The sequence below is a fragment of the Coregonus clupeaformis genome, chromosome 35 (genome assembly GCF_020615455.1).
Source record: "Coregonus clupeaformis isolate EN_2021a chromosome 35, ASM2061545v1, whole genome shotgun sequence".
In the NCBI taxonomy this organism is placed as follows: domain Eukaryota; kingdom Metazoa; phylum Chordata; class Actinopteri; order Salmoniformes; family Salmonidae; genus Coregonus; species Coregonus clupeaformis.
In genome coordinates, this window is record NC_059226.1 from 13,726,571 (window position 1) to 13,752,593 (window position 26,023).

The following is a 26,023-nucleotide window of genomic DNA, read 5'->3' on the forward strand; positions in this document are numbered from 1 at the left end:
TAGAACAAAAATATCATCAATGTACCGTTTCCAAATAATAATGTTAGGCAAGAAAACATTTTTTAGAGGATTGAAAATTGACTGTTTCTCAATGTAACCCACATACAAATTAGCATAGTTAGGAGCCATAGGGGATCCCATAGCTGTACCCTTCGTCTGAATGAAGAAATCATTTAGAAACATAAAGTAATTGTGTGTGAGTACTATTTCAGCCAATGTTATAATGCATGCACTGGAAGGTAGTTCATTAGGGTCACGTTGCAGAAGAAAATGTTCCATGGCTTCAATACCGCCCTCGTGTGGAATATTCGTGTATAACGACTCAACATCAAAAGTAACTAACAAGGTATTATCAGGGAGAGGATCAAGAGATTCAACAATAGAGATCATACTGCTGGTGTCCTTTACAAAGGAGGGGAGCTGTTCTGCGAGAGGTCTAATAAAAAAGTCAACATAGGTCGATAAAGGGGCTGTTACTGCATCAATGCCTGCTACAATAGGGCGCCCTGGAGGTTTTGTAACATTCTTGTGTAATTTCGGCAAAGTATAAAAAGTAGCAATTTTAGGGTGTTGAATAGCCAAAAAATCGTGTTCTTTTTTGGTGATTTGACCAGAACTTAATTACCCATCTAGGACAGAACAGATAGTGTTCTGAAATTGGGAAGTGGGGTCACTTCTGAGTTTCTTGTAAAAGGTATTGTCAAGCAGTTGTCTGTGACACTCATTTACATAAACTGTCCTATCCATGAGTACAACTGACCCACCCTTATCAGCAGGGCGGGTAAGAACTGACATATCGGATTGTAAATCAAGCAAAGCTTGTTTTTCATCCTTGGGTAAATTTTGAAAAGATATGTACTCCTGTTTGTTCTTAAGGAGATTACCAACATATTTTTCAACGAGTCTGCAATACGTCTCAATAGAGTGATTGCGATTGGCTGGAGGTACAAAATAACTCTTACTTCTGAAAGGAGTCGGAGTATGTGCAGGTGAGCCACCTACATGTTCAGTTGAAATATCACGATTAGGGGAGCTGAAGTATTCCTTTAAACGGATGTTTCTAAAAAACTTAAACATGTCTACATTACAGAGCATATGAGCGGAGTGGAGCCGGAGCGAGCGTGGAGCGTGAGCGGACGGATTTTGAACAGAGCGCAGAGCGGCATTTTTAAAAGGACGGAGCGTCGCCCTATGTCCCGCTCCAATTTCGCTCGCTCACACCACGAGTCTGAAGCATGCTCAAGCCTGACCCAGAATCCATCTGTTTAATTTAATTTGTGTCGTCCATGAATTTGTATTTTATAGAGCGAGAGGAGCAGCAGCAGCAACAAGAGAAAAGGGTTGAGGAATTCAAAAGTTTATTCACTGCACGCAAAGGCCCAACCATAACAAGGGAGAGAAAAAGAGAGCTGGATGTAGCATTTTTTGAAATTATTTTCATGGACTATGAACCGCTGAGTAAAGGAGAACGCGAAGGGATGCAACACTTCGCCAGCGCAGCTCAACCGGGCTACACCCCCCCAAGAAACTATGATAAATCAGTACTTTACTTTGTCAAATTTACATCTGAGATGCCCCATTCACATGCTTCAGCTGGCGATCAAAAACGCCTTTAACGCAGCACGACAACATTAATAGGCTGTTAGTGAAAGTCGGGAACCTGGTGAAAAGTGTACGCAAGAGCACAGAGGAAACCGACCAATTAGGTGTCCGCCCCACAAATGCCTGCGCCATTCGATGGAGCAGCCAGCTGCGGATGATTCAGTCGTTCATCCGGTTGTTCCAAAAAGACCCGTTATGGCAAAACAAACTCAAGTCTAATGTTGCTAACATCACCCTGAATCAAGTACGGCAGCTGACGCACCTTGTCAGTGTGCTGACACCACTAGCAGATCTCACAGACAAAATGCAGAAGGAGCTGGGGAACCTGGGGATGATCCTCCCTGCTGTCACAGAAATCAAATCCCTGCTCACCGATTACACTCACGCTGCACTTCCAATGTGCATCGCTGCTTTTGCAGAAACATTGGCAAACAACGTGTCAATTCGCTATGGAATATACTATACTGATTAACATCTCATTTTAGCGTCAGTGTTAGATCCCCCCGTTTCAAGACAGAATGGATAATCCGGGAGATAAAGTAAGGCTGTGGTTTAAGCTAAAAGTGAAATACATGCAGATTTTGTTCCTTTTTTGGAGTGAGCGGGGGGCGATTTGAGTGGAGCGCGATGCAAACTGCGTTGAGCGCTGAGCGATAATGAGCGGACTGGCCTGATGTGGCTTTGAGCGGGGGGAGCGGAGGGGTGAACAGCTCCGTGAGCGAGGAGCTGAGATTCTCACCGCTCCACTCCGCTCATATGCTCTGCTACATTAACATCAAAATCGTTGCACTGAGTTGTAGGCACAAAAGATAACCCTTTATTAAGTAAGGAGACATGGGCAGGACTCAATATCTTGCTTGATAAATTAAAGACGCTCAGTCCCGTGGGTTCTGGGACCGTGTGAACGGCTCCCTCTGCCTCTGGTTGTCGTTTCTTCTTACCCCGTCGTGTACGGCATCTCGTCGGTGCACGTGACCGCGGCCACCTCCGCGCTTCCGTCGGCCCAGTCTCACGTTGGATAAAAAACTGGCACTGGAAGCGGATGAGGCGCTGGTTGTAGAGCGTTGGTCAGACGGGAGTGGATAGAAGTTAGCGGCCCCCCTCCTGTGTCTGTCATGGAGAGGAGGAGCAGGACTTCTTTTGTCAGGGTTTCTCCAAAAGTAGACTTTGTCCTCGGCCTTGTCATTTAGGACGACGTCGATGGCTGGAAAATCGACGGCGTACTTCGTCCTGAGTCTTCGTCTTCGTCTCTTCTTGGCTCTTCAGTCTAGTCCAGTCGCTGAAGATAAAGGGAGGCTGATTGAGGGGAGGCATCCCCTCTTATAGGGACACCTGTACTCCTATTGGCTGCAGGTGTGTGCATAATTTTGTCTCAGGCTGATACTGCCTTAGGGCAGTGGGTAAACCAATAGGAGCAGAGCTCCCCTATGGGGCGGAGCTCCACGATATAGAACATCGATTGCTTAAAAACAGATCAATATCATTGGTTTTGTACCGTTGATTTTGTCATACGTGCTGGCGGTCTTACATGCTGACTAGACCGTCGCGCATGAGCGCCATCGCACGCGTGTTGATTTTGTCCACCCACACCAGACGCGATCAGGACACGCAGGTTGAAATATCAAAACGAACTCTGAACGAACTATATTAATTTGGGGACAGGTTGAAAAGCATTAAACATTTATGACAATTTAGCTAGCTAGCTTGCTGTTGTTAGCTAATTTGTCCTGGGATATAAACATTGGGTTGTTATTTTACCTGAAATGCACAAGGTCCTCTACTCTGACAATTAATACACAGATTAAAGGGTAAACTGAGTTTGTTTCTAGTAATTTCTCCTCCTTCAGGCTTCTTCTTCTTCTTTGGACTTTATATGGCGGTGGGCAACCAACTTTAAGGTGCATTACCACCACCAACTGTGTGGACCTCAGTTAATCTTTCAATCACCCACGTGGGTATATGCTCCTAAAAACCAATGAGGAGATGGGAGAGGCGGGACTTGCAGCGCATCAAGCGTCACAAATAGAACCAAGTTCTATTTTAGCGCCTGGCTACGCAGACGCGCACGAGCAGTGTGGGTGCAATGATTGAATAACATGTATGTGTACATTTATTTTGCAATACATTTGTGGTCAGCATGTTTAAGATTTAGAATTATACTATCATTTTCAAACTGAAATGGCAGGGAAAATTTGGGCCGCTCTCTGTATAAAATTGCTGTCCTTACACCTATACGTATATTTGAGAGTCAAACTATCACTCAAATAACAGCCAACCGTTGTCACTGTTGATATCCTATGGCGGGTCGTGATTTGTTGAAAATAAATAACAAAGCAACTGATATGTTTCCTTCCCCGTTTCGGCAGCCTCCCAAAACTTCCATTCGACATTCTAGAATTTAGATTACTGTCTTCAGCAAATTCTCTTCTAACCAGTGATATGACAATTATTCTCAGATTCAGTGTTGCCTTTGAACAGTTCGTTTAAACAGTGCATACATCCCAAACGTTTCCATCACTCCAAAATGAAGCTGGTTGTCTTCAGCAGGTTGTCCTCTAACGAGTGTCCAATAGGATTCCAATAGGATAGAGGTGATTCTATTGGACTACTTTTTTAAACATATTGGATCCTATAAGATTCTCGCAGTCCTATAGGATTTTGTATCACCTCTATCAGAATCCTATTGGGCACATTTTTTTCCTATTGTAAATAGAAAAGTTATCCGATTGGATCCTATAGGATTTTGTCACCCCAATCAGAATCCTATTATACTAATACCTTTGACTAGGGATTAGTATAATAAAATAAAATTTCCCCATTTTTTGAGCATACAATATAGCTCAGTATTTGTATTATTTATTTTATACAGTCTTTTTTGCTCATCTTTATCAAGGGTACCAATCATTTTGTAGGTGACTGTAGATAATTAATGACCATCTTCTCTCTCTCACACACACTTCCCCCCTCTCTCTCTCTCTCTCTTCATCAGACATTCTTCAGGGGTAGCACCACTTTATATCAGAGAATGAAGCTCTACATCGAGGACATGTGGAATAAGTGTGACATCACGGCAATCTCACTCTTTGCACTGGGAATGTGCTGCAGGTGTGTGTATTTAGATATACACTGAGTGTACAAAACATTAAGAACATTAAGCTCTTTCCATGACAGACTGATCAGGTGAATCCAGGTGAAAGCTATGATCCTTTATTGATGTCACTTGTTAAATCCACTTAAATCAGTATAGATGAAGGGGAGGAGACAGATTAAAGAAGGATTTTTAAATTATGAGAGAATTGAGACATGATTGTGTATGTGTGCCATTCAGAGGGTGAATGGGCAAGACAAAATATTTAAGTGCCTTTGAATGGGGTATGGTAGTAGGTGCCAGGTACACCGGTTTGAGTGTGTCAAGAACTGCAACGCTACTGGGTTTTTCACGCTCAACAGTTTCCTGTGTGTATCAAGAATGATTCACCACCCAAAGGACATCCAGCCAACTTGACACAACTGTGGGAAGCATTGGAGTCAACATGGGTCAGCATCCCTGTGGAATGCTTTCGACATGTTATAGAGTCCATGCCCCTACGAATTGAGGCTGTTCTGAGGGCAAAGGGGGGAGGGGTGTAACATGTGTTTATGTTTATGTGTGTCGATGTAAACAATACTTTTTATTTATATTATTATTTAAAATGTATGTAGTTCTGTCCTTGAGCTGTTCTTGTCTATTAATGTTATGTATTATGTTATATTTTATGTTTTATGTTTTGTATATGGACCCCAGGAAGAGTAGCAGCTGCATCAGCAACAGCTAATGGGTATCCTAATAAATAAATAAATATATGGATTGTGTGTGTGTGTGTCCCTGTGACTATAACCAGCTGTTTGTTGTGTGTTCTAGAATGTTCCCGTGGTCCTATGAGTTTGGCCGTGCTGTGTTGGCTGTGGACTACATGGTGTTTACCCTCCGTCTCATCCACATCTTCGCCATCCACAAACAGCTGGGACCCAAGATCATCATTGTTGAAAAAATGGTGAGGGCTTTCTAAAATAAAATAGAAAACCCTGTGCACTGCAGTGCGTCTAAATAATAGACTTAGACATTGCGTCGTTGTATCTGTCTCATTATGGCATCTGTGAGAGCATGGACAGCGCCATTGAGGCCATCTATATTTTAAAGTAGTCCATTTTCTTCTTCTACTTCTATGAGTTGGCAAATAAACTGAAAGGGTGCCAAAGATGGTGGATAAATTAAGATGAACGACTCCACCATTAAAAAAATTTTTTTTTCAAGGTTCCTGTCTGTGTAAGTGGGTGTTCCCTCTCTCGCGTGAGAATGCTTTCCTGCGTGAGCTCACGGTTCCTCTATAATCTCTGGGATGCTCACACAAGAGAGGGAACAGCTAGATTTGGTCTACTTATTGTCCCCTCCCCTCCCCGCTCGGCTCGCCCCACCCGCCCTGCCCCGACATATGAGATGTCTCTTTTCTCTACCTCCGCGGGCCGGGGGCATTAAGTAGACCAAAGCTGCCCCGCCCCGTTCAGAAAAAATAAGGGAGTGGGATGTCTCGCTTTATCTACTGTCTCTGAAGGTGCATACTGCCACCTAGAGTGTGTTGTTAGAACAGGTATAAAGCCAATGTTTGCGATTTATTGCCACCTGCAGTTATGGAATGTTTGCTCATAAGTATAATTGGCTAGGCACTCCTGATGACCTGCATGGAATCATGTGATCCTTCCTAAACCCATAGGAAGTCCCACCCAGTTGACTACTTAAAAATTGTGAAAGTCCTTAATGGCGCTAGCCATGCTAAAATGGGCTTTTGGGCACTAAAGTAGTCTATCTATCGCTATGGTCTAGATTTAGGTGCTGGTTTTGGTAGTGACAACTAGTATCCAAAAGAAAGTGTCAAAACTGCACACAAGCAAAAACAGGTGATGCCATTTTCCCCGATGAATATTCTGTTCCCCTCCTGATTGGCAGATGAAAGACATCTTCTTCTTCCTGTTCTTCCTGGCGGTGTGGCTCCTGGCCTACGGCGTAGCCAATCAGGCGCTGCTCTACTCCTACGACCCCCGTCCCGGTTGGATATTTCGCAGAGTGTTCTACAGGCCGTACCTCCACATATTTGGACAGATCCCCATACACGAAATGGATGGTGCGTTGATGTTTGTGTACGAATGTGGTTTGCATGTGCATGTAACATAGTATATTCTCACCTAGATATCATAAAATGAATGCACTAACAGTAAAATGGAAGAGGAAAGTTGAAGGGGGAGAAAGTAAGGAACTTGTCTGTCGGCCTTGCATTAAATAACATAATTGGTTAAGGAAAACTGTGATAAATAAAAAAAGTATATCAGTTTCACTTAAGGACCAAAGGATTGACAGCCGTCCCATATAGATTGCAAAATAGTTGGGAAGAGATCTTTGACGTACCGATCCCATGGCATAGTGTTTATGAACTGACACGCAAAACGACACCGGATTCAAAAATTAGAATCTTTCAATTTAAATTATTATATAAAATTCTTGCTACCAATAGAATGTTATTTATATGGGGGATACAATCTTCCCAGCTCTGCAGATTTTGCTGTGAAGAGATAGAATCATTAGATCATTTGTTTTGGTTCTGTCCATTTGTAGCTTGTTTTTGGACACAGGTCCAGGAATGGCTAAAGGATTGCAATATTTACCTGGAACTAACCTTGCAGATAGCATTACTGGGTGATCTGAAAAGTCATAGTCAATCAATCAATAATATAATAATACTTTTAGCAAAAATGTTTATTTTTAATTCACAATCTGTAGAAGCAATGAGAATAGAAAGGTTCAGAACTTTTGTAAAACATCACAGTACGGTTGAAATATATATGGCAAATAGAAATCCTATATGGATGGTGTTAAGAGATAGATGGGAGGTATTGAATAGAGTTGAAGGATGGGACTAATAACAAATAACAACAAATAATAACAAAGATAGCTAATAATGTAAGCATGCTGTGTCCATAATAAGTATATAGGTTGTATGTTGGGAGCTTTTGGGAAAGAGCACAGTTAGAAAGATATGGCATTTAGAACCAAACCGGATGGACATCATGAAAATGATCGGAGAGGTTGAGAGTAGAAGAAGTTCAGGAGCAAAAAAATAAATATATATATATATATATATATATATATATATATATATATATATATATGATATAGATATAGAATTATTGTAAAATTAACTCTGTCCATAAGGTGTAGATAGTAAGTATAGACCGGAAGTAGAGGCCTGGGCGTTGTTGTTCACTAATTTACTCCAAGTAGGGAAAGGATGGTGGGGTTGAAAAGTAATAAAGGGGAATATATATATAAAAAATAAAAAAAACATGGGGGATTGGAAGTGATGCAGACAATTACATTGATAGAAGATACAATCTATCTGCAATATTAAGCTGATCCATCCCCCCCAAAAAAAAAAAATAAACAAGAAGGAAAAAAAAATAAAAATAAAAAAAAATAGAAAAACAGTAAATTGCTCTGGATTAGAGAGTCTGCAGAATTAATAAAAAAAATTATACAGTGGGGAAAATAAGTATTTAGTCAGCCACCAATTGTGCAAGTTCTCCCACTTAAAAAGATGAGAGAGGCCTGTAATTTTCATCATAGGTACACGTCAACTATGACAGACAAAATGAGAAAAAATATCCAGAAAATCACATTGTAGGATTTTTAATGAATTTATTTACAAATTATGGTGGAAAATAAGTATTTGGTCAATAACAAAAGTTTCTCAGTACTTTGTTATATACCCTTTGTTGGCAATGACACAGGTCAAACGTTTTCTGTAATTCTTCACAAGGTTTTCACACACTGTTGCTGGTATTTTGGCCCATTCCTCCATGCAGATCTCCTCTAGAGCAGTGATGTTTTGGGGCTGTCGCTGGGCAACACAGACTTTCAACTCCCTCCAAAGATTTTCTATGGGGTTGAGATCTGGAAACTGGCTAGACCACTCCAGGACCTTGAAATGCTTCTTACGAAGCCACTCCTTCGTTGCCCGGGCGGTGTGTTTGGGATCATTGTCATGCTGAAAGACCCAGCCATGTTTCATCTTCAATGCCCTTGCTGATGGAAGGAGGTTTTCACTCAAAATCTCACGATACATGGCCCCATTCATTCTTTCCTTTACACGGATCGTCCTGGTCCCTTTGCAGAAAAACAGCCCCAAAGCATGATGTTTCCACCCCCATGCTTCACAGTAGGTATGGTGTTCTTTGGATGCAACTCAGCATTCTTTGTCCTCCAAACACGACGAGTTGAGTTTTTACCAAAAAGTTCTATTTTGGTTTCATCTGACCATATGACATTCTCCCAATCCTCTTCTGGATCATCCAAATGCACTCTAGCAAACTTCAGACGGGCCTGGACATGTACTGGCTTAAGCAGGGGGACACGTCTGGCACTACAGGATTTGAGTCCCTGGCGGCGTAGTGTGTTACTGATGGTAGGCTTTGTTACTTTGGTCCCAGCTCTCTGCAGGTCATTCACTAGGTCCCCCCGTGTGGTTCTGGGATTTCTGCTCACCGTTCTTGTGATCATTTTGACCCCACGGGGTGAGATCTTGCGTGGAGCCCCAGATCGAGGGAGATTATCAGTGGTCTTGTATGTCTTCCATTTCCTAATAATTGCTCCCACAGTTGATTTCTTCAAACCAAGCTGCTTACCTATTGCATATTCAGTCTTCCCAGCCTGGTGCAGGTCTACAATTTTGTTTCTGGTGTCCTTTGACAGCTCGTTGGTCTTGGCCATAGTGGAGTTTGGAGTGTGACTGTTTGAGGTTGTGGACAGGTGTCTTTTATACTGATAACAAGTTCAAACAGGTGCCATTAATATAGGTAACGAGTGGAGGACAGAGGAGCCTCTTAAAGAAGAAGTTACAGGTCTGTGAGAGCCAGAAATCTTGCTTGTTTGTAGGTGACCAAATACTTATTTTCCACCATAATTTGCAAATAAATTCATAAAAAATCCTACAATGTGATTTTCTGGATTTTTTTCCCTCAATTTGTCTGTCATAGTTGACGTGTACCTATGATGAAAATTACAGGCCTCTCTCATCTTTTTAAGTGGGAGAACTTGCACAATTGGTGGCTGACTAAATACTTTTTTCCCCCACTGTATATTAATGGTTTCTCTCTCTCTTTCTCTTTCTCTGTTCTTTCACTCCTCTCTCTCCCTGTATCCCCTCTCAATCCCTTACTTCAACCACTACCCAATCTACCCTCTTTACCCTTTTAAATATGTATTTTCACACCCCTCCTCCTGCTTCTTCCCATCCTTTCAAACTCTCCCCTTCTCACCGTCTCCCGCCCTCCTCTCCCTATCTCTGTCCTTAGCTGATAAACTGGAGGAGGGGAGAGAGTGCACCAATAATGCCACCCTGGTCGAGGCGGGAGCAGAGCCCTGCATGAGTACCGACCACAATTGGCTGGTGGTCATCTTATTGGTCATCTTCCTGCTGGTCACCAACATCCTCCTGGTCAACCTGCTCATTGCAATGTTCAGGTAATGTACCCTCTCTCTCTGTCCCTATTTCTCTCTCTGTCCCTATTTCACTCTCTGTCTCTCTTTCACTCTCTCTGTCTCTTTTCACTTTGATGAGTGTTGAGGAGATTATCGAGAGATACCTTAGAGATGTATTAATTCTCGAGACATTATTGTAATATTACTCTCACGTAGCCATACCTCCAAATCACATTTGCTGTCACGCTTCCTGCAGAATTTTGTATAGCCAAAACAGTTTGAATCGTCTGCTGATTTTTATTAGATGTTACATTTCAAGAACCCTCGTAAAGCCTGGTTATAGACGAGACTACTGTTTTGCAAATTCCTTACATCTAGAGCGCTACCTCCTGAGGTCACACACAACACTAGCCCGACAGTTGCCCCCTTCCAGACAGGGCAGTGTAAACAGAATTGTCTTGTTCTGACCAACACTCCTACAGTATAAATCGTAATAGCAGAGCATTTCTTCATGTAATGATTTTCATGATATTGATTAAATGAAGCATGGTTTGTTCTAAGGTAGGCCGAAAACCAATCCAGTTATACCCTATGAAAGTCCTGCCTACTTCCCTTATATTCGTATTCCTGGATTAGTTGACTTCTTACCTGATGCCTTTAATGAAAGATTGTTTTCATAATCGAAAACCTTCATAAAATACATCATTTACATATTATGTACAGTGCCTTGCAAAAGTATTCATCCCCCTTGGCGTTTTTCCTATTTGTTCCATTACAACCTGTAATTTAAATATATTTTTATTTGGATTTCATGTAATGGACATACACAAAATAGTCCAAATTGATGAAGTGAAATAAAAAAAATTACTTGTTTCAAAACATTCTAAAAAATAAATAACGGAAAAGTGGTGCTTGCATATGTATTCAACCCCTTTGCTATGAAGCCCCTAAATAAGATCTGGTGCAACAATTACAGTGGGGAAAAAAAGTATTTAGTCAGTCAGCAATTGTGCAAGTTCTCCCACTTAAAAAGATGAGAGAGGCCTGTAATTTTCATCATAGGTACACGTCAACTATGACAGACAAAATGAGGAAAAAAAATCCAGAAAATCACATTGTAGGATTTTTAATGAATTTATTAGCAAATTATGGTGGAAAATAAGTATTTGGTCAATAATAAAAGTTTCTCAATACTTTGTTATATACCCTTTGTTGTCAATGACACAGGTCAAACGTTTTCTGTAAGTCTTCACAAGGTTTTCACACACTGTTGCTGGTATTTTGGCCCATTCCTCCATGCAGATCTCCTCTAGAGCAGTGATGTTTTAGGGCTGTCGCTGGGCAACACGGACTTTCAACTCCCTCCAAAGATTTTCTATGGGGTTGAGATCTGGAGACTGGCTAGGCCACTCCAGGACCTTGAAATGCTTCTTACGAAGCCACTCCTTCGTTGCCCGGGCGGTGTGTTTGGGATCATTGTCATGCTGAAAGACCCAGCCACGTTTCATCTTCAATGCCCTTGCTGATGGAAGGAGGTTTTCACTCAAAATCTCACGATACATGGCCCCATTCATTCTTTCCTTTACACGGATCAGTTGTCCTGGTCCCTTTGCAGAAAAACAGCCCCAAAGCATGATGTTTCCACCCCCATGCTTCACAGTAGGTATGGTGTTCTTTGGATGCAACTCAGCATTCTTTGTCCTCCAAACACGACGAGTTGAGTTTTTACCAAAAAGTTCTATTTTGGTTTCATCTGACATTCTCCCAATCCTCTTCTGGATCATCCAAATGCACTCTAGCAAACTTCAGACGGGCCTGGACATGTACTGGCTTAAGCAGGGGGACTCGTCTTGCACTGCAGGATTTGAGTCCCTGGCGGCGTAGTGTGTTACTGATGGTAGGCTTTGTAACTTTGGTCCCAGCTCTCTGCAGGTCATTCACTAGGTCCCCCCGTGTGGTTCTGGGATTTTTGCTCACCGTTCTTGTGATCATTTTGACCCCACAGGGTGAGATCTTGCGTGGAGCCCCAGATCAAGGGAGATTATCAGTGGTCTTGTATGTCTTCCATTTCCTAATAATTGCTCCCACAGTTGATTTCTTCAAACCAAGCTGCTTACCTATTGCAGATTCAGTCTTCCCAGCCTGGTGCAGGTCTACAATTTTGTTTCTGGTGTCCTTTGACAGCTCTTTGGTCTTGGCCATAGTGGAGTTTGGAGTGTGACTGTTTGAGGTTGTGGACAGGTGTCTTTTATACTGATAACAAGTTCAAACAGGTGCCATTAATACAGGTAACGAGTGGAGGACAGGAGCCTCTTAAATAAGAAGTTACAGGTCTGTGAGAGACAGAAATATTGCTTGTTTGTAGGTGACCAAATACTTATTTTCCACCATAATTTGCAAATAAATTCATTAAAAATCCTACAATGTGATTTTCTGGAATTTTTTTTCTCAATTTGTCTGTCATAGTTGACGTGTACCTATGATGAAAATGACAGGCCTCTCTCATCTTTTTAAGTGGGAGAACTTGCACAGTTGGTGGCTGACTAAATACTTTTTTCCCCCACTGTACCTTCAAAAGTCACATAATTAGTTAAATAAAGTCCACCTGTGTGCAATCTAAGTGTCACATGATCTGTCACATGATCTCAGTATATATACACCTGTTCTGAAAGGCCCCAGAGTCTGCAACACCACTAAGCAAGGGGCACCACCAAGCAAGCAGCACCATGAAAACCAAGGAGCTCTCCAAACTGGTCAGAGACAAAGTTGTAGAGAAGTACAGGGTTGGTTTATTAAAAAAAATCAGAAACTTTGAACATCCCACGGAGCACCATTAAATCCATTATAAAAAATTGGAAAGAATATGGCACCACAACAAGCCTCCCAAGAGAAGGCTGCCCACCAAAATTCACGGACCAGGTAAGGAGGGCATTAATCAGAGAGGCAACATACAGACCAAAGATAACCCTGAAGGAGCTGCAAAGCTCCACAGCGGAGATTGGAGTATCTGTCCATATGACCACTTTAAGCCGTACACTCCACAGAGCTGGGCTTTACGGAAGAGTGGCCAGAAAAAGCCATTGCTTAAAGAAAAAAATTAGCAAACACGTTTGGTGTTCGCCAAAAGGCATGTGGGAGACTCCCCAAACATATGGAAGAAGGTACTCTGGTAAGATGAGACGAAAATTGAGCTTTTTGGCCATCAAGGAAAACGCTATGTCTTGCGCAAACCCAACACCTCTCTTCACCCCGAGAACACCATCCCCACAGTGAAGCATGGTGGGGGCAGAATCATTCTGTGGGGATGTTTTCATCGGCAGGGACTGGGAAACTTGTCAGAATTGAAGGAATGATGAATGGCGCTAAATACAGGGAAGTTCTTGAGGGAAACCTGTTTCAGTCTTCCAGATATTTGAGACTGGTACGGAGGTTCATCTTCCAGCAGGACAATGACCCTAAGCATAGTGCTAAAGCAACACTCGAGTGGTTTAAGTGGAAACATTTAAATGTCTTGGAAAGGCCTAGTCAAAGCCCAGACCTCAATCCAATTGAGAATCTGTGATATGACTTAAAGATTGCTGTACACCAGCGGAACCCATCCAACTTGAAGGAGCTGGAGCAGTTTTGCCTTTAAGAATGGCCAAAAATCCCAGTGGCTAGATGTGCCAAGCTTATAGAGACCCCAAGAGACGTGCAGCTGTAATTGCTGCAAAAGGTGGCTCTACAAAGTACAGTGGGGAAAAAAGTATTTAGTCAGCCACCAATTGTGCAAGTTCTCCCACTTAAAAAGATGAGAGAGGCCTGTAATTTTCATCATAGGTACATGTCAACTATGACAGACAGATTGAGAAGAAAAAAATCCAGAAAATCACATTGTAGGATTTGTTATGAATTTATTTGCAAATTATGGTGGAAAATAAGTATTTGGTCACCTACAAACAAGCAAGATTTCTGGCTCTCACAGACCTGTAACTTCTTCTTTAAGAGGCTCCTCTGTCCTCCACTCGTTACCTGTATTAATGGCACCTGTTTGAACTTGTTATCAGTATAAAAGACACCTGTCCACAACCTCAAACAGTCACACTCCAAACTCCACTATGACCAAGACCAAAGAGCTGTCAAAGGACACCAGAAACAAAATTGTAGACCTGCACCAGGCTGGGAAGACTGAATCTGCAATAGGTAAGCAGCTTGGTTTGAAGAAATCAACTGTGGGAGCAAATTATTAGGAAATGGAAGACATACAAGACCACTGATAATCTCCCTCGATCTGGGGCTCCACGCAAGATCTCACCCCGTGGGGTCAAAATGATCACAAGAACGGTGAGCAAAAATCCCAGAACCACACGGGGGGACCTAGTGAATGACCTGCAGAGAGCTGGGACCAAAGTAACAAAGCCTACCATCAGTAACACACTACGCCGCCAGGGACTCAAATCCTGCAGTGCCAGACGTGTCCCCCTGCTTAAGCCAGTACATGTCCAGGCCCGTCTGAAGTTTGCTAGAGTGCATTTGGATGATCCAGAAGAGGATTGGGAGAATGTCATATGGTCAGATGAAACCAAAATATAACTTTTTGGTAAAAACTCAACTCGTCGTGTTTGGAGGACAAAAAATGCTGAGTTGCAGCCAAAGAACACCATACATTTTACATTTTACATCATTTAGCAGACGCTCTTATCCAGAGCGACTTACAGTTAGTGCATACATTATTCTTTTTTATTTTCATACTGGCCCCCCGTGGGAATCGAACCCACAACCCTGGCGTTGCAAACACCATGCTCTACCAACTGAGCTACCTCCCTGCCGGCCATTCCCTCCCCTACCCTGGACGACGCTGGGCCAATTGTGCGCCGCCCCATTGGTCTCCCGGTTGCGGCAGGCTACAGCAGAGCCTGGATTCGAACCAGGATCTCTAGTGGCACAGCTAGCACTGCGATGCAGTGCCTTAGACCACTGCACCACTCGGGAGGTTACTGTGAAGCATGGGGGTGGAAACATTATGCTTTTGGGCTGTTTTTCTGCAAAGGGACCAGGACGACTGATCCGTGTAAAGGAAAGAATGAATGGGGCCATGTATCTTGAGATTTTGAGTGAAAACCTCCTTCCATCAGCAAGGGCATTGAAGATGAAACATGGCTGGGTCTTTCAGCATGACAATGATCCCAAACACACCGCCCGGGCAACGAAGGAGTGGCTTCGTAAGAAGCATTTCAAGGTCCTGGAGTGGCCTAGCCAGTCTCCAGATCTCAACCCCATAGAAAATCTTTGGAGGGAGTTGAAAGTCTGTGTTGCCCAGCGACAGCCCCAAAACATCACTGCTCTAGAGGAGATCTGCATGGAGGAATGGGCCAAAATACCAGCAACAGTGTGTGAAAACCTTGTGAAGACTTACAGAAAACGTTTGACCTGTGTCATTGCCAACAAAGCGTATACAGTGAGGGAATAAAGTATTTGATCCCCTGCTGATTTTGTACGTTTGCCCACTGACAATGAAGTCAGTCTATAATTTTAATAGTAGGTTTATTTGAACAGTGAGAGACAGAATAACAACAAAAAAATCCAGAAAAACACAATGCAAAAATGTAATAAATTGATTTGCATCTTAATGAGGGAAATAAGTATTTGACCCCCTCTCAATCAGAAAGCTTTCTGGCTCCCACGTGTCTTTTATACAGGTAACGAGCTGAGATTAGGAGCACACTCTTAAAGGGAGTGCTCCTAATCTCAGTTTGTTACTTGTATAAAAGACACCTGTCCACAGAAGCAATCAATCAATCAGATTCCAAACTCTCCACCATGGCCAAGACCAAAGAGCTCTCCAAGGATGTCAGGGACAAGATTGTAGACCTACACAAGGCTGGAATGGGCTACAAGACCATCGCCAAGCAGCTTGGTGAGAAGGTGACAACAGATGGTGCGATTTTTCGCAAATGGAAGAAACACAAAATACTGTCTATCTCCCTCGGCCTGGGGCTCCATGCAAGATCTCACCTTGTGGAGTTGCAGTGATCATGAGAACGGTGAGGAACCAGTCCAGAACTACACAGGAGGATCTTGTCAATGATCGCAAGGCAGCTGGGACCATAGTCACCAAGAAAACAATTGGTAACACACTACGCCGTGAAGGACTGAAATCCTGCAGCGCCCGCAAGGTCCCCCTGCTCAAGAAAGCACATATACAGGCCCGTCTGAAGTTTGCCAATGAACATCTGAATGATTCAGAGGAGAACTGGGTGAAAGGGTTGTGGTCAGATGAGACCAAAATGGAGCTCTTTGGCATCAACTCAACTCGCCGTGTTTGGAGGAGGAGGGATGCTGCTTATGACCCCAAGAACACCATCCCCACCGTCAAACATGGAGGTGGAAACATTATGCTTTGGGGGTGTTTTTCTGCTAAGGGGACAGGACAACTTCACCGCATCAAAGGGACGATGGACAGGGCCATGTACCGTCAAATCTTGGGTGAGAACCTCCTTCCCTCAGCCAGGGCATTGAAAATGGGTCGTGGATGGGTATTCCAGCATGACAATGACCCAAAACACACGGCCAAGGCAACAAAGGAGTGGCTCAAGAAGAAGCACATTAAGGTCCCGGAGTGGCCTAGCCAGTCTCCAGACCTTAATCCCATAGAAAATCTGTGGAGGGAGCTGAAGGTTCGAGTTGCCAAACGTCAGGCTCGAAACATTAACGACTTGGAGAAGATCTGCAAAGAGGAGTGGGACAAAATCCCTCCTGAGATGTGTGCAAACCTGGTGGCCAACTACAAGAAACGTCTGACCTCTGTGATTGCCAACAAGGGTTTTGCCACCAAGTACTAAGTCATGTTTTGCAGAGGGGTCAAATATTTTATTTCCCTCATTAAAATGCTAATCAATTTATAACATATTTGACATGCATTTTTCTGGATATTCTTGTTGTTATTCTGTCTCTCACTGTTCAAATAAACATACCATTAAAATTATAGACTGATCATGTCTTTGTCAGTGGGCAAATGTACAAAATCAGCAGGGGATCAAATAATTTTTTCCCTCACTGTATAACAAAGTATTGAGAAACTTTTGTTATTGACCAAATACTTATTTTCCACCATAATTTGCAAATAAATTCATAAAAAATCCTTGACATAGTTGACATGTACCTATGATAAAAATTACAGGCCTCTCTCATCTTTTTAAGCGGGAGAACTTGCACAATTGGTGGCTGACTAAATACTTTTTTCCCCCACTGTATTTATTTTGGGGTGGGTGAATAGTTATGCACGCTCAAGTTCTGTTTTTTTGTCTTATTTATGTTTGTTTCACAATAAAAAATATTTTGCATCTTCAAAGTGGTAGCCATGTTGTGTAAATCAAATGATACAAACCCCCCAAAAATCTATTTTAATTCGAGGTTGTAAGGCAACAAAATAGGAAAAATGCAACACAATAGTGTTGTTGGATTTAATTTAATTTAATCACCTTGTTTTATTTGAGTGTTGTCCTAATGGCATATGTTTTTCTGGCTCTGCTTTCATGTGTGTCATTAGGGCCCAAAACGTCATGAACTAAAAAGTATAATAAAACCAATATTGTTTTATATGAGCGAGAGTCACCTATTCCCTGATATTCAGCCTTTTCACTGTCTCTCTCTCTCTGTCTTTCCTCCAGTCACACGTTCTCTGAAGTGCAGGAGCACAGCGACAACTACTGGAAGTTCCAGCGCTACAACCTGATCGTGGAGTACCATTCCAGACCCTGTCTGGCACCACCCTTCATCCTCATCTCCCACCTCCAAATCTTCATCAAGAGACACATCCGCAAGATCCCCTCCATGAAGATCAAACACTTTGGTGAGAGATGGAGGGAGGGAGAGGAAAGGGAGGGAGTGAGTAGGGGAGGGAGAAAGGGAGACAGAGGGAGGAAAACAGGGCCGGCGCCAGAACGAATCAGTTGGACAGGCATTTGATTTCAATAGGGTGGCACGTTTTTTCACCGGACATCCTATGTATAAAAAATAAAAATCATTGGTTTTATAGTAATGACATGTAATTTAACTGTAAAAATGTATTACCTTTTAATGTGGCATGAACACAACCAGTTATGTTTTCATCTGGTTGTCAAACAAATCACTTCAAAAAGTAGGTTATCTTCCCAAAATTATTCCAGCATCTGAACAGTACAATGTGCACCCACCAACTTTCCTTCAATTCGCAAGTGGCTGGAACTATCTCACCGGAGAAAGCATCAGAGCGAGCGCCCCTCTGTCTGAATATAGCCCATATATCTGATGCTGTCTGGCCAAAAAGAGTATGAGAGTATGACATGTCATACTCTTTTTGGCCAGACAGCATCAGATACATGGACTACACTTACTGAGACAGAGGGGCGCTGTTTCGCTCACCCGGATGCTTTATCTGAGATTGATGCACCTTTCTGTCTTTGCGTGTCTCTGTCAAATAAATTATTCATATTTTAATATTTTGTTTGGACGGGCAAGGATATGCGGTAGGGACGGGCCACGCCCCCTAAGGGCCACCTATAACACCGGCCCTGGAGGAAGACCAATGATCAGATAATTCACTTAAGGTATTGAACGTCCAAGTATTTTAGAAGTCCACTTCCATTTTTCACATTTTCTCTTCTTCACAATTTCTTTGTTCTTCCCTCTTTTCCCCTCCTCCTCTATCCATCCTTCAGTTCTGGAGATCCATGGTAGGCAGGCCAGTAGACTGAACACATGGGAGGCCATCCAGAAGGAGAATATACTGTTTGCCCAGAACAAACGAGAGAGAGAGAGAGACTCAGAGAGACTCAAACGTACCTCCGTCAAGTGAGACATCTCTCCATCTCTCACCTAGACTAAATGCCAGATTCATTTAACAGCTTCAGTTAACAGCTCGGCTTCTATCTGGCCTATGAATAGAATGGTTGAAATGCTGTAGCTGATGGGACCTCCTGTGTTAGGGATCGGACCAATAACATTTTAAATTCATGAATCGAACTTCAATTCACTTCTTGTGTTAGGGATCGGGTCAATAACATTTTAAATTCATGAATCGTACATCAATTCACTTCCTGAATTGACTGAGAGGTGAATTGACCCCTAACCTGTGTTGTGGTCCTGTGTTGTGGTCGTGTTGGAAGGGTGGACAGTGTATTAAAGCAGATGGCAGAGATCCGGGACCACGACCGCAGGCTGAGAATGCTGGAGACCAAGGTCAGTGTCAGCCTGGGCCGCTGCCACTGGTCGCAGCTCACACACAGGCTGCAAACACCCTGCTTTATCTGCCCAGTGGCAACCAGACACACGTGCCAGAAGTTTCAGTGGTCCTAAATGGGCAGGATGGTTTAGTGGGTGTGTGTGGGGGTCTGTGTTCGTTAGTGTGTAATCATCAGTATGTGTGTCTGAATTTGGACTGCAGCTGTTGCATCTGCCTGCTCAGCACTGAACACACCACATCCGTCATGGTTCTCGCTCTCGCTCTCTCTTTCTCTCTCCGTCTCTCTCACATTCCCAGTTGGAGTACTGTTCTAGTGCCCTCTCCTGGATGACGGAGGCTCTCTCTCAGAGTAACTTGATAAAGACCACACGTCCTCCGCCCTCTCTCAGAGGTAAGGTTGCATACAGATATTTGTAATACATACAGTATATATGATATAGGTTACATATATGATCAATTTCTATGCAAGGTGGCCTCCTACCTCTCCAGTCAATTAATATAAAATGTACATTAACTTTATTGATCCCCAGCACATTTTATTACTTGGTTTTATGTACCAATTCCAGTTTCTGTTGTGTTTTCTCTTTCAGATCTGACCCCTCTCTCTCCAACTAGCTGACCAATGTCTGATGGAGAATAGTGAAATCTAGACGTGCACACACACGCCTCTTAGCTGTCCATCAATGTTGATGATGACAAATGTTCCTCTTGTGGATCAGGGGTAGGTGTATGTTATCGCTTTAAACACACACACACACACACACACACACACACCTACAAACACTGTTACTCAGGGCCAAAGAAGGTCAAGAAAGGCCAAACATGGACTCGATGCTCATTCAGCCATCCTTTCAATGTCGTTTTTAAGCGTTGATCATTTGAACTGCTGCCATTTTGTATGTGGACCATTGTTGCTCTTCTATGTTACACTTTGTTGTTCCTATGTTGGTCTAGAAATCTTGTTCCTGTGGGTTATAGAATGGAAGGACAATCTGTTCTTAATGTAATATGTACAGTCCTTTTTAAAAGGTACAATTAAAATTACTCTACCCCCATAATGACATTAGCAAGTACAAACGCATTCAACCTGACACAATCACAAAAACCCACATTGTTTGTATGTTGCTTTTTGGTTTTGCACTCGAAAATACGCTCCAGTAGCTGTTTTCTGCAGTCAATGACCAAAAGCGACCTCTTTGGCCTCATGGGTGGAATGTTATTAATATTTTTCATAATTTCATAATTAATCAAGGTAAAAAAAATACAATAAAAATCCGGTGTTTCTATGTCAAACAATTTTGTTATATTTCAGTCTTCTGTGATGTATATAAACTGCAATATTGGACTGCAAACTCAAAATTGAATACATTTCTACTCTATATCTGACATGGTACAGGTGTCTCCTTTTTTTAAGCCCATAACCATGTGTGTGAGGTGTATACTTTTGTTTCAAAGTAGATATGTTTAAGACTACCAATAATCACTCTTGTGTGACCCTGATTTAGCCCACTGCAGTAAAAGGTTATGGGCTAGATTCAATCAGTTCTGCCTTAACCCGCGATAACCGGCAACTGCATAGTAGTTTCATTGTTTTTATTTAGGCGATGTCGGAGGTGTAACTGCGTTGGAGCTGTCAAATCAGCAAATGGCTCCCGGCATTATACCTATCGCGGACATTGCCATTGGATGTGCAGAGTCGCATTAGTAATAATCGCATGCAGCCTTGTTACAAGTTTGAACACTGGAATGTGTGTTGTAATCTACACCTTGGTAAATAAATATAAGACTAACAAAATATTGAGGATTTAAGTGTCATTATTTCTATGTAGCATACACTAGGGGTCTCCAACCTTTTTGCGAGCTACTCATTTTTTTCGAGCTTTCAAATAAGCACATTCTTCTCTTCTCCTCTCCCCTGCAACTCTTCCCCGGGTTCTTAGTGTACAAGATAACTGTTTTCTGTCAATATACCTGGTAAAATAATGGTTAAGAAACAACTCGAAGGGGGGCCTTCAGTTTCGTTTTTCCTGGTTTTAGATTTGTTTTGTTTTTCACTCTCAAAATTACAATTGTTCATAGAGAAACAACGAAATTGAAATGCTGACTCCGTGTCAATGATTAAACCACTTCAGAAGACACATTTGTTTTGGTCTGGAAGAAAACTAACACATAGATTTTTGATTGTAATCCTTTAATTGTGCATCTGGCCCTTTAATTGCTGAATCTAGCAAGTGAGGAATGTGCCATATAATGGGCCGGTCTTGCGATGGATCTGTAGGCTTACTGCTGCTGCTCATTTCATGGCAAAGTTAGCAAATGATATACACTACCAGTCAAATGTTTTAGAACACCTACTCATTCACTCTTCATTTTTACTATTTTCTACATTGTAGAATAATAGTGAAGACATCAAAACTATGAAATAACACATATGGAATCATGTAGTAAGCAAAAAAGTGTTCAACAAATCAAAATATATTTTATATTTCAGATTCTTCAAATAGCCACCCTTTGCCTTGATGACAGCTTTGCACACTCTTGGCATTCTCTCAATAAGCATCACCTGGAATGCTTTTCCAACAGTCTTGAAGGAGTTCCACATACAGTGGGGAGAACAAGTATTTGATACACTGCCGATTTTGCAGGTTTTCCTACTTACAAAGCATGTAGAGGTCTGTAATTTTTATCATATGTACACTTCAACTGTGAGAGACGGAATCTAAAACAAAAATCCAGAAAATCACATTGTATGATTTTTAAGTAATTAATTTGCATTTTATTGCATGACATAATTATTTGATCACCTACCAACCAGTAAGAATTCCGGCTCTCACAGACCTGTTAGTTTTTCTTTAAGAAACCCTCCTGTTCTCCACCCATTACCTGTATTAACTGCACCTGTTTGAACTCGTTACCTGTATAAAAGACACATGTCCACACACTCAATCAAACAGACTCCAACCTCTCCACAATGGCCAAGACCAGAGAGCTGTGTAAGGACATCAGGGATAAAATTGTAGACCTGCACAAGGCTGGGATGGGCTACAGGACAATAGGCAAGCAGCTTGGTGAGAAGGCAACAACTGTTGGCGCAATTATTGGAAAATGGAAGAAGTTCAAGATGACGGTCAATCACCCTCGGTCTGGGGCTCCATGCAAGATCTCACCTCGTGGGGCATCAATGATCATGAGAAAGGTGAGGGATCAGCCCAGAACTACACGGCAGGACCTGGTCAATGACCTGAAGAGAGCTGGGACCACAGTCTCAAAGAAAACCATTAGTAACACACTACGCCGTCATGGATTAAAATCCTGCAGCGCACGCAAGGTCCCCCTGCTCAAGCCAGCGCATGTCCAGGCCCGTCTGAAGTTAGCCAATGACCATCTGGATGATCCAGAGGAGGAATGGGAGAAGGTAATGTTGTCTGATGAGACAAAAATAGAGCTTTTTGGTCTAAACTCCACTCGCCGTGTTTGGAGGAAGAAGAAGGATGAGTACAACCCCAAGAACACCATCCCAACCGTGAAGCATGGAGGTGGAAACATCATTCTTTGGGTATGCTTTTCTGCAAAGGGGACAGGACGACTGCACTGTATTGAGGGGAAGATGGATGGGGCCATGTATCGCGAGATCTTGGCCAACAACCTCCTTCCCTCAGTTAGAGCATTGAAGATTGGTCGTGGCTGGGTCTTCCAGCATGACAACGACCCGAAACACACAGCCAGGGCAACTAAGGAGTGGCTCTGTAAGAAGCATCTCAAGGTCCTGGAGTGGCCTAGCCAGTCTCCAGACCTGAACCCAATAGAAAATCTTTGGAGGGAGCTGAAAGTCTGTATTGCCCAGCGACAGCCCCGAAACCTGAAGGAGTGGGCCAAAATCCCTACTGCAGTGTGTGCAAACCTGGCCCAGACCTACAGGAAACGTATGATCTCTGTAATTGCAAACAAAGGTTTCTGTACCAAATATTAAGTTCTGCTTTTCTGATGTATCAAATACTTATGTCATGCAATAAAATGCAAATTAATTACTTAAAAATCATACAATGTGATTTTCTGGATTTTAGATTCTGTCTCTCACAGTTGAAGTGTACCTATGATAAAAATGACAGACCTCTACATGCTTTGTAAGTAGGAAAACCTGCAAAATCGGCAGTGTATCAAATACTTGTTCTCCCCACTGTATGTTGAGCACTTGTTGGCTGCTTTTCCTTCACTCTGCGGTCCGACTCATCCCAAACCATCTCAATTTGGTTGAGATCGGGGGATTGTGGAGGCCAGGTCATCTGATGCAGCACTCCATCACTCTCCTTCTTGGTAAAATAGCCCTTACACAGCCTGGAGGTTTGTTGGGTCATTGTCCTGTTGAAAAACAAATGATAGTCCCACTAAGCCCAAACCAGATGTGATGGTGTATCGCTGCAGAATGCTGTGGTAGCCATGCTGGTTAAGTGTACCTTGAATTCTAAATAAATCACAGACAGTGTCACCAGCAAAGCACCCCCACACCATAACACCACCTCCTCCATGCTTTACGGTGGGAAATACACATGGGAGATCATCCGTTCACCCACACCGTGTCTCACAAAGACATGGCGGTTGGAATCAAAAATCTCAAATTTGGACTCCAGACCAAAGGACAAATGTCCCCCGGTCTAATGTCCATTACTTGTGTTTCTTGGCCCAAGCAAGTCTCTTCTTATTGGTGTCCTTTAGTAGTGGTTTCTCTGCAGCAATTCGACCATGAAGGCCTGATTCACACAGTCTCCTCTGAACAGTTGATGTTGAGATGTGTCTGTTACTTGAACTCTGTGAAGCATTTATTTGGGCTGCAATTTCTGAGGCTGGTAACTCTAATGAACTTATCCTCTGCAGCAGAGGTAACTCTGGGTCTTCCATTCCTGTGGCGGTCCTCATGAGAGCCAGTTTCATCATAGCACTTGATGGGTTTTGCGACAGCGCTTGAGGAAACTTTCAAAGTTGTTGACATTTTTCATATTGACTGACCCCCCCCCCCCCTTTGAATGAGTAGGTGTTCTAAAACTTTTGACTGGTAGTGTATAAGGGGGATAAACCCTCCTAGGCACACACTAGTGCCTAGTCTAACCTATAAGGGGGCTAAACCCTCCTAGGCACACACTAGTGCCTAGTCTAACCTATAAGGGGGATAAATCCTCCTAGGCACACACTAGTGCCTAGTCTAACCTATAAGGGGGATAAACCCTCCTAGGCACACACTAGTGCCTAGTCTAACCTATAAGGGGGATAAACCCTCCTAGTTACACACTAGTGCCTAGTCTAACCTACAGTATAAGGGGGCTAAACCCTTTTAGATGCAATTTGCCATAGTCATCTAGGAGAGACCTCACAAATGACAATGCTAACAACACGACGTCTACCTCACAAATGACGCTGTCATCTAGGACCAGTTGGACACCAAAGGAAGCTCGACTAGATTTATTACACCCAAACTGGATGCTACAGCTGCTTAGCACACAATTCATTCAATACAATTCACACAAGCATATATATACCTTCCGATTAGGCGGAGTCACCTCCTTGTATGTCTAGTATAAACAATCAGTCTCTGTTGCTGGGCAAGAAGTGAGTCTGTTCCTCCCATTGGTGTTATCGTAACCCAGCCGGAGTCCAGAACCTTCATTGTACACAGTACAAATAATATGGAAATATGAAATATCTTATATGACGTATTTCCTATTCAACAAAACTGTATGAATAAGGCTTGAAATTACTTATATGCTTTCTAAATATAGTATAATCAAATTATAAAATGACTAACTATAAGATTTCACCTTCCTTATAACTGCAAAATACATATTTGATTTGTCCATATAAGGTCCCACGGTTGACAGTGCATGTCAGAGCAGAAACTACAGTGACTTCGGAAAGTATTCAGACCCCTTGACTTTTTCCACATTTTGTTACGTTACAGCCTTATTCTAAAATGGATGAAATCATTTTTTTCCTCATCAATCTACACACAATACCCCATAATGACAAAGCAATAACAGTTGTTGTTTTTTTGAATTTTTTGCTAATTTATAGAAATATCACATTTACATAAGTATTCAGACCCTTTACTCAGTACTTTGCTGAAGCACCTTTGGCAGCGATTACAGCCTTGAGTCTTCTTGGGTATGACGCTACAAGCTTGGCACACCTGTATTTGGGGAGCTTCTCCCATTATTCTGTGCAGATCCTCTCAAGCTCTGTCAGGTTGGATGGGGAGCATTGCTGCACAGCTATTTTCACCAGAGATGTTCGATCGGGTTCAATTCCGGGCTCTGGCTGGGCCACTCAAGGACATTCAGAGACTTGTCCCGAAGCCACTCCTGCGTTGTCTGGGCTGTGTGCTTAGGATCGTTGTCCTGTTGGAAGGTGAACCTTCGCCCCAGTCTGAGGTCCTGAGCGCTTTGGAGCAGAATTTCATCAAGGATCTCTCTGTACTTTGCTCTGTTCATCTTTCCCTTGATCATGACTAGTCCCCCAGTCCCTGCTGCTGAAAAGCATCCCCACAGCATGATGCTGCCACCACCATGCTTCACCGTAGGGATGGTGCCAGGTTTACTCCAGACTTGACGCTTGGCATTCAGGCCAAAGAGTTCAATCTTGGTTTCATCCGACCAGAGAATCTTGTATCTCATGGTCTGAGAGTTCATTAGGTGACTTTATTAACAAAAATAAATTAAATA

At 42.6% G+C, this 26,023-nt stretch overlaps 1 protein-coding gene across 1 annotated transcript in view; it reads left to right on the forward strand.

Moving 5' to 3' along the window:
- Positions 1-20,521, forward strand: part of LOC123481198 (transient receptor potential cation channel subfamily M member 4-like) — a 94,791-nt gene extending 74,270 nt beyond the window's left edge. The window contains exons 19-27 of the mRNA XM_045211144.1: positions 4,592-4,707; positions 5,504-5,636; positions 6,587-6,761; positions 9,985-10,153; positions 17,761-17,942; positions 18,790-18,922; positions 19,237-19,309; positions 19,611-19,704; positions 19,904-20,521. Coding sequence (XP_045067079.1) covers positions 4,592-4,707; positions 5,504-5,636; positions 6,587-6,761; positions 9,985-10,153; positions 17,761-17,942; positions 18,790-18,922; positions 19,237-19,309; positions 19,611-19,704; positions 19,904-19,932 — 1,104 coding nt within the window. The 3' untranslated portion in view covers positions 19,933-20,521. The remainder of the gene's footprint in view (positions 1-4,591; positions 4,708-5,503; positions 5,637-6,586; positions 6,762-9,984; positions 10,154-17,760; positions 17,943-18,789; positions 18,923-19,236; positions 19,310-19,610; positions 19,705-19,903) is intronic.
- Positions 20,522-26,023: the final 5,502 nt, after the last annotated feature.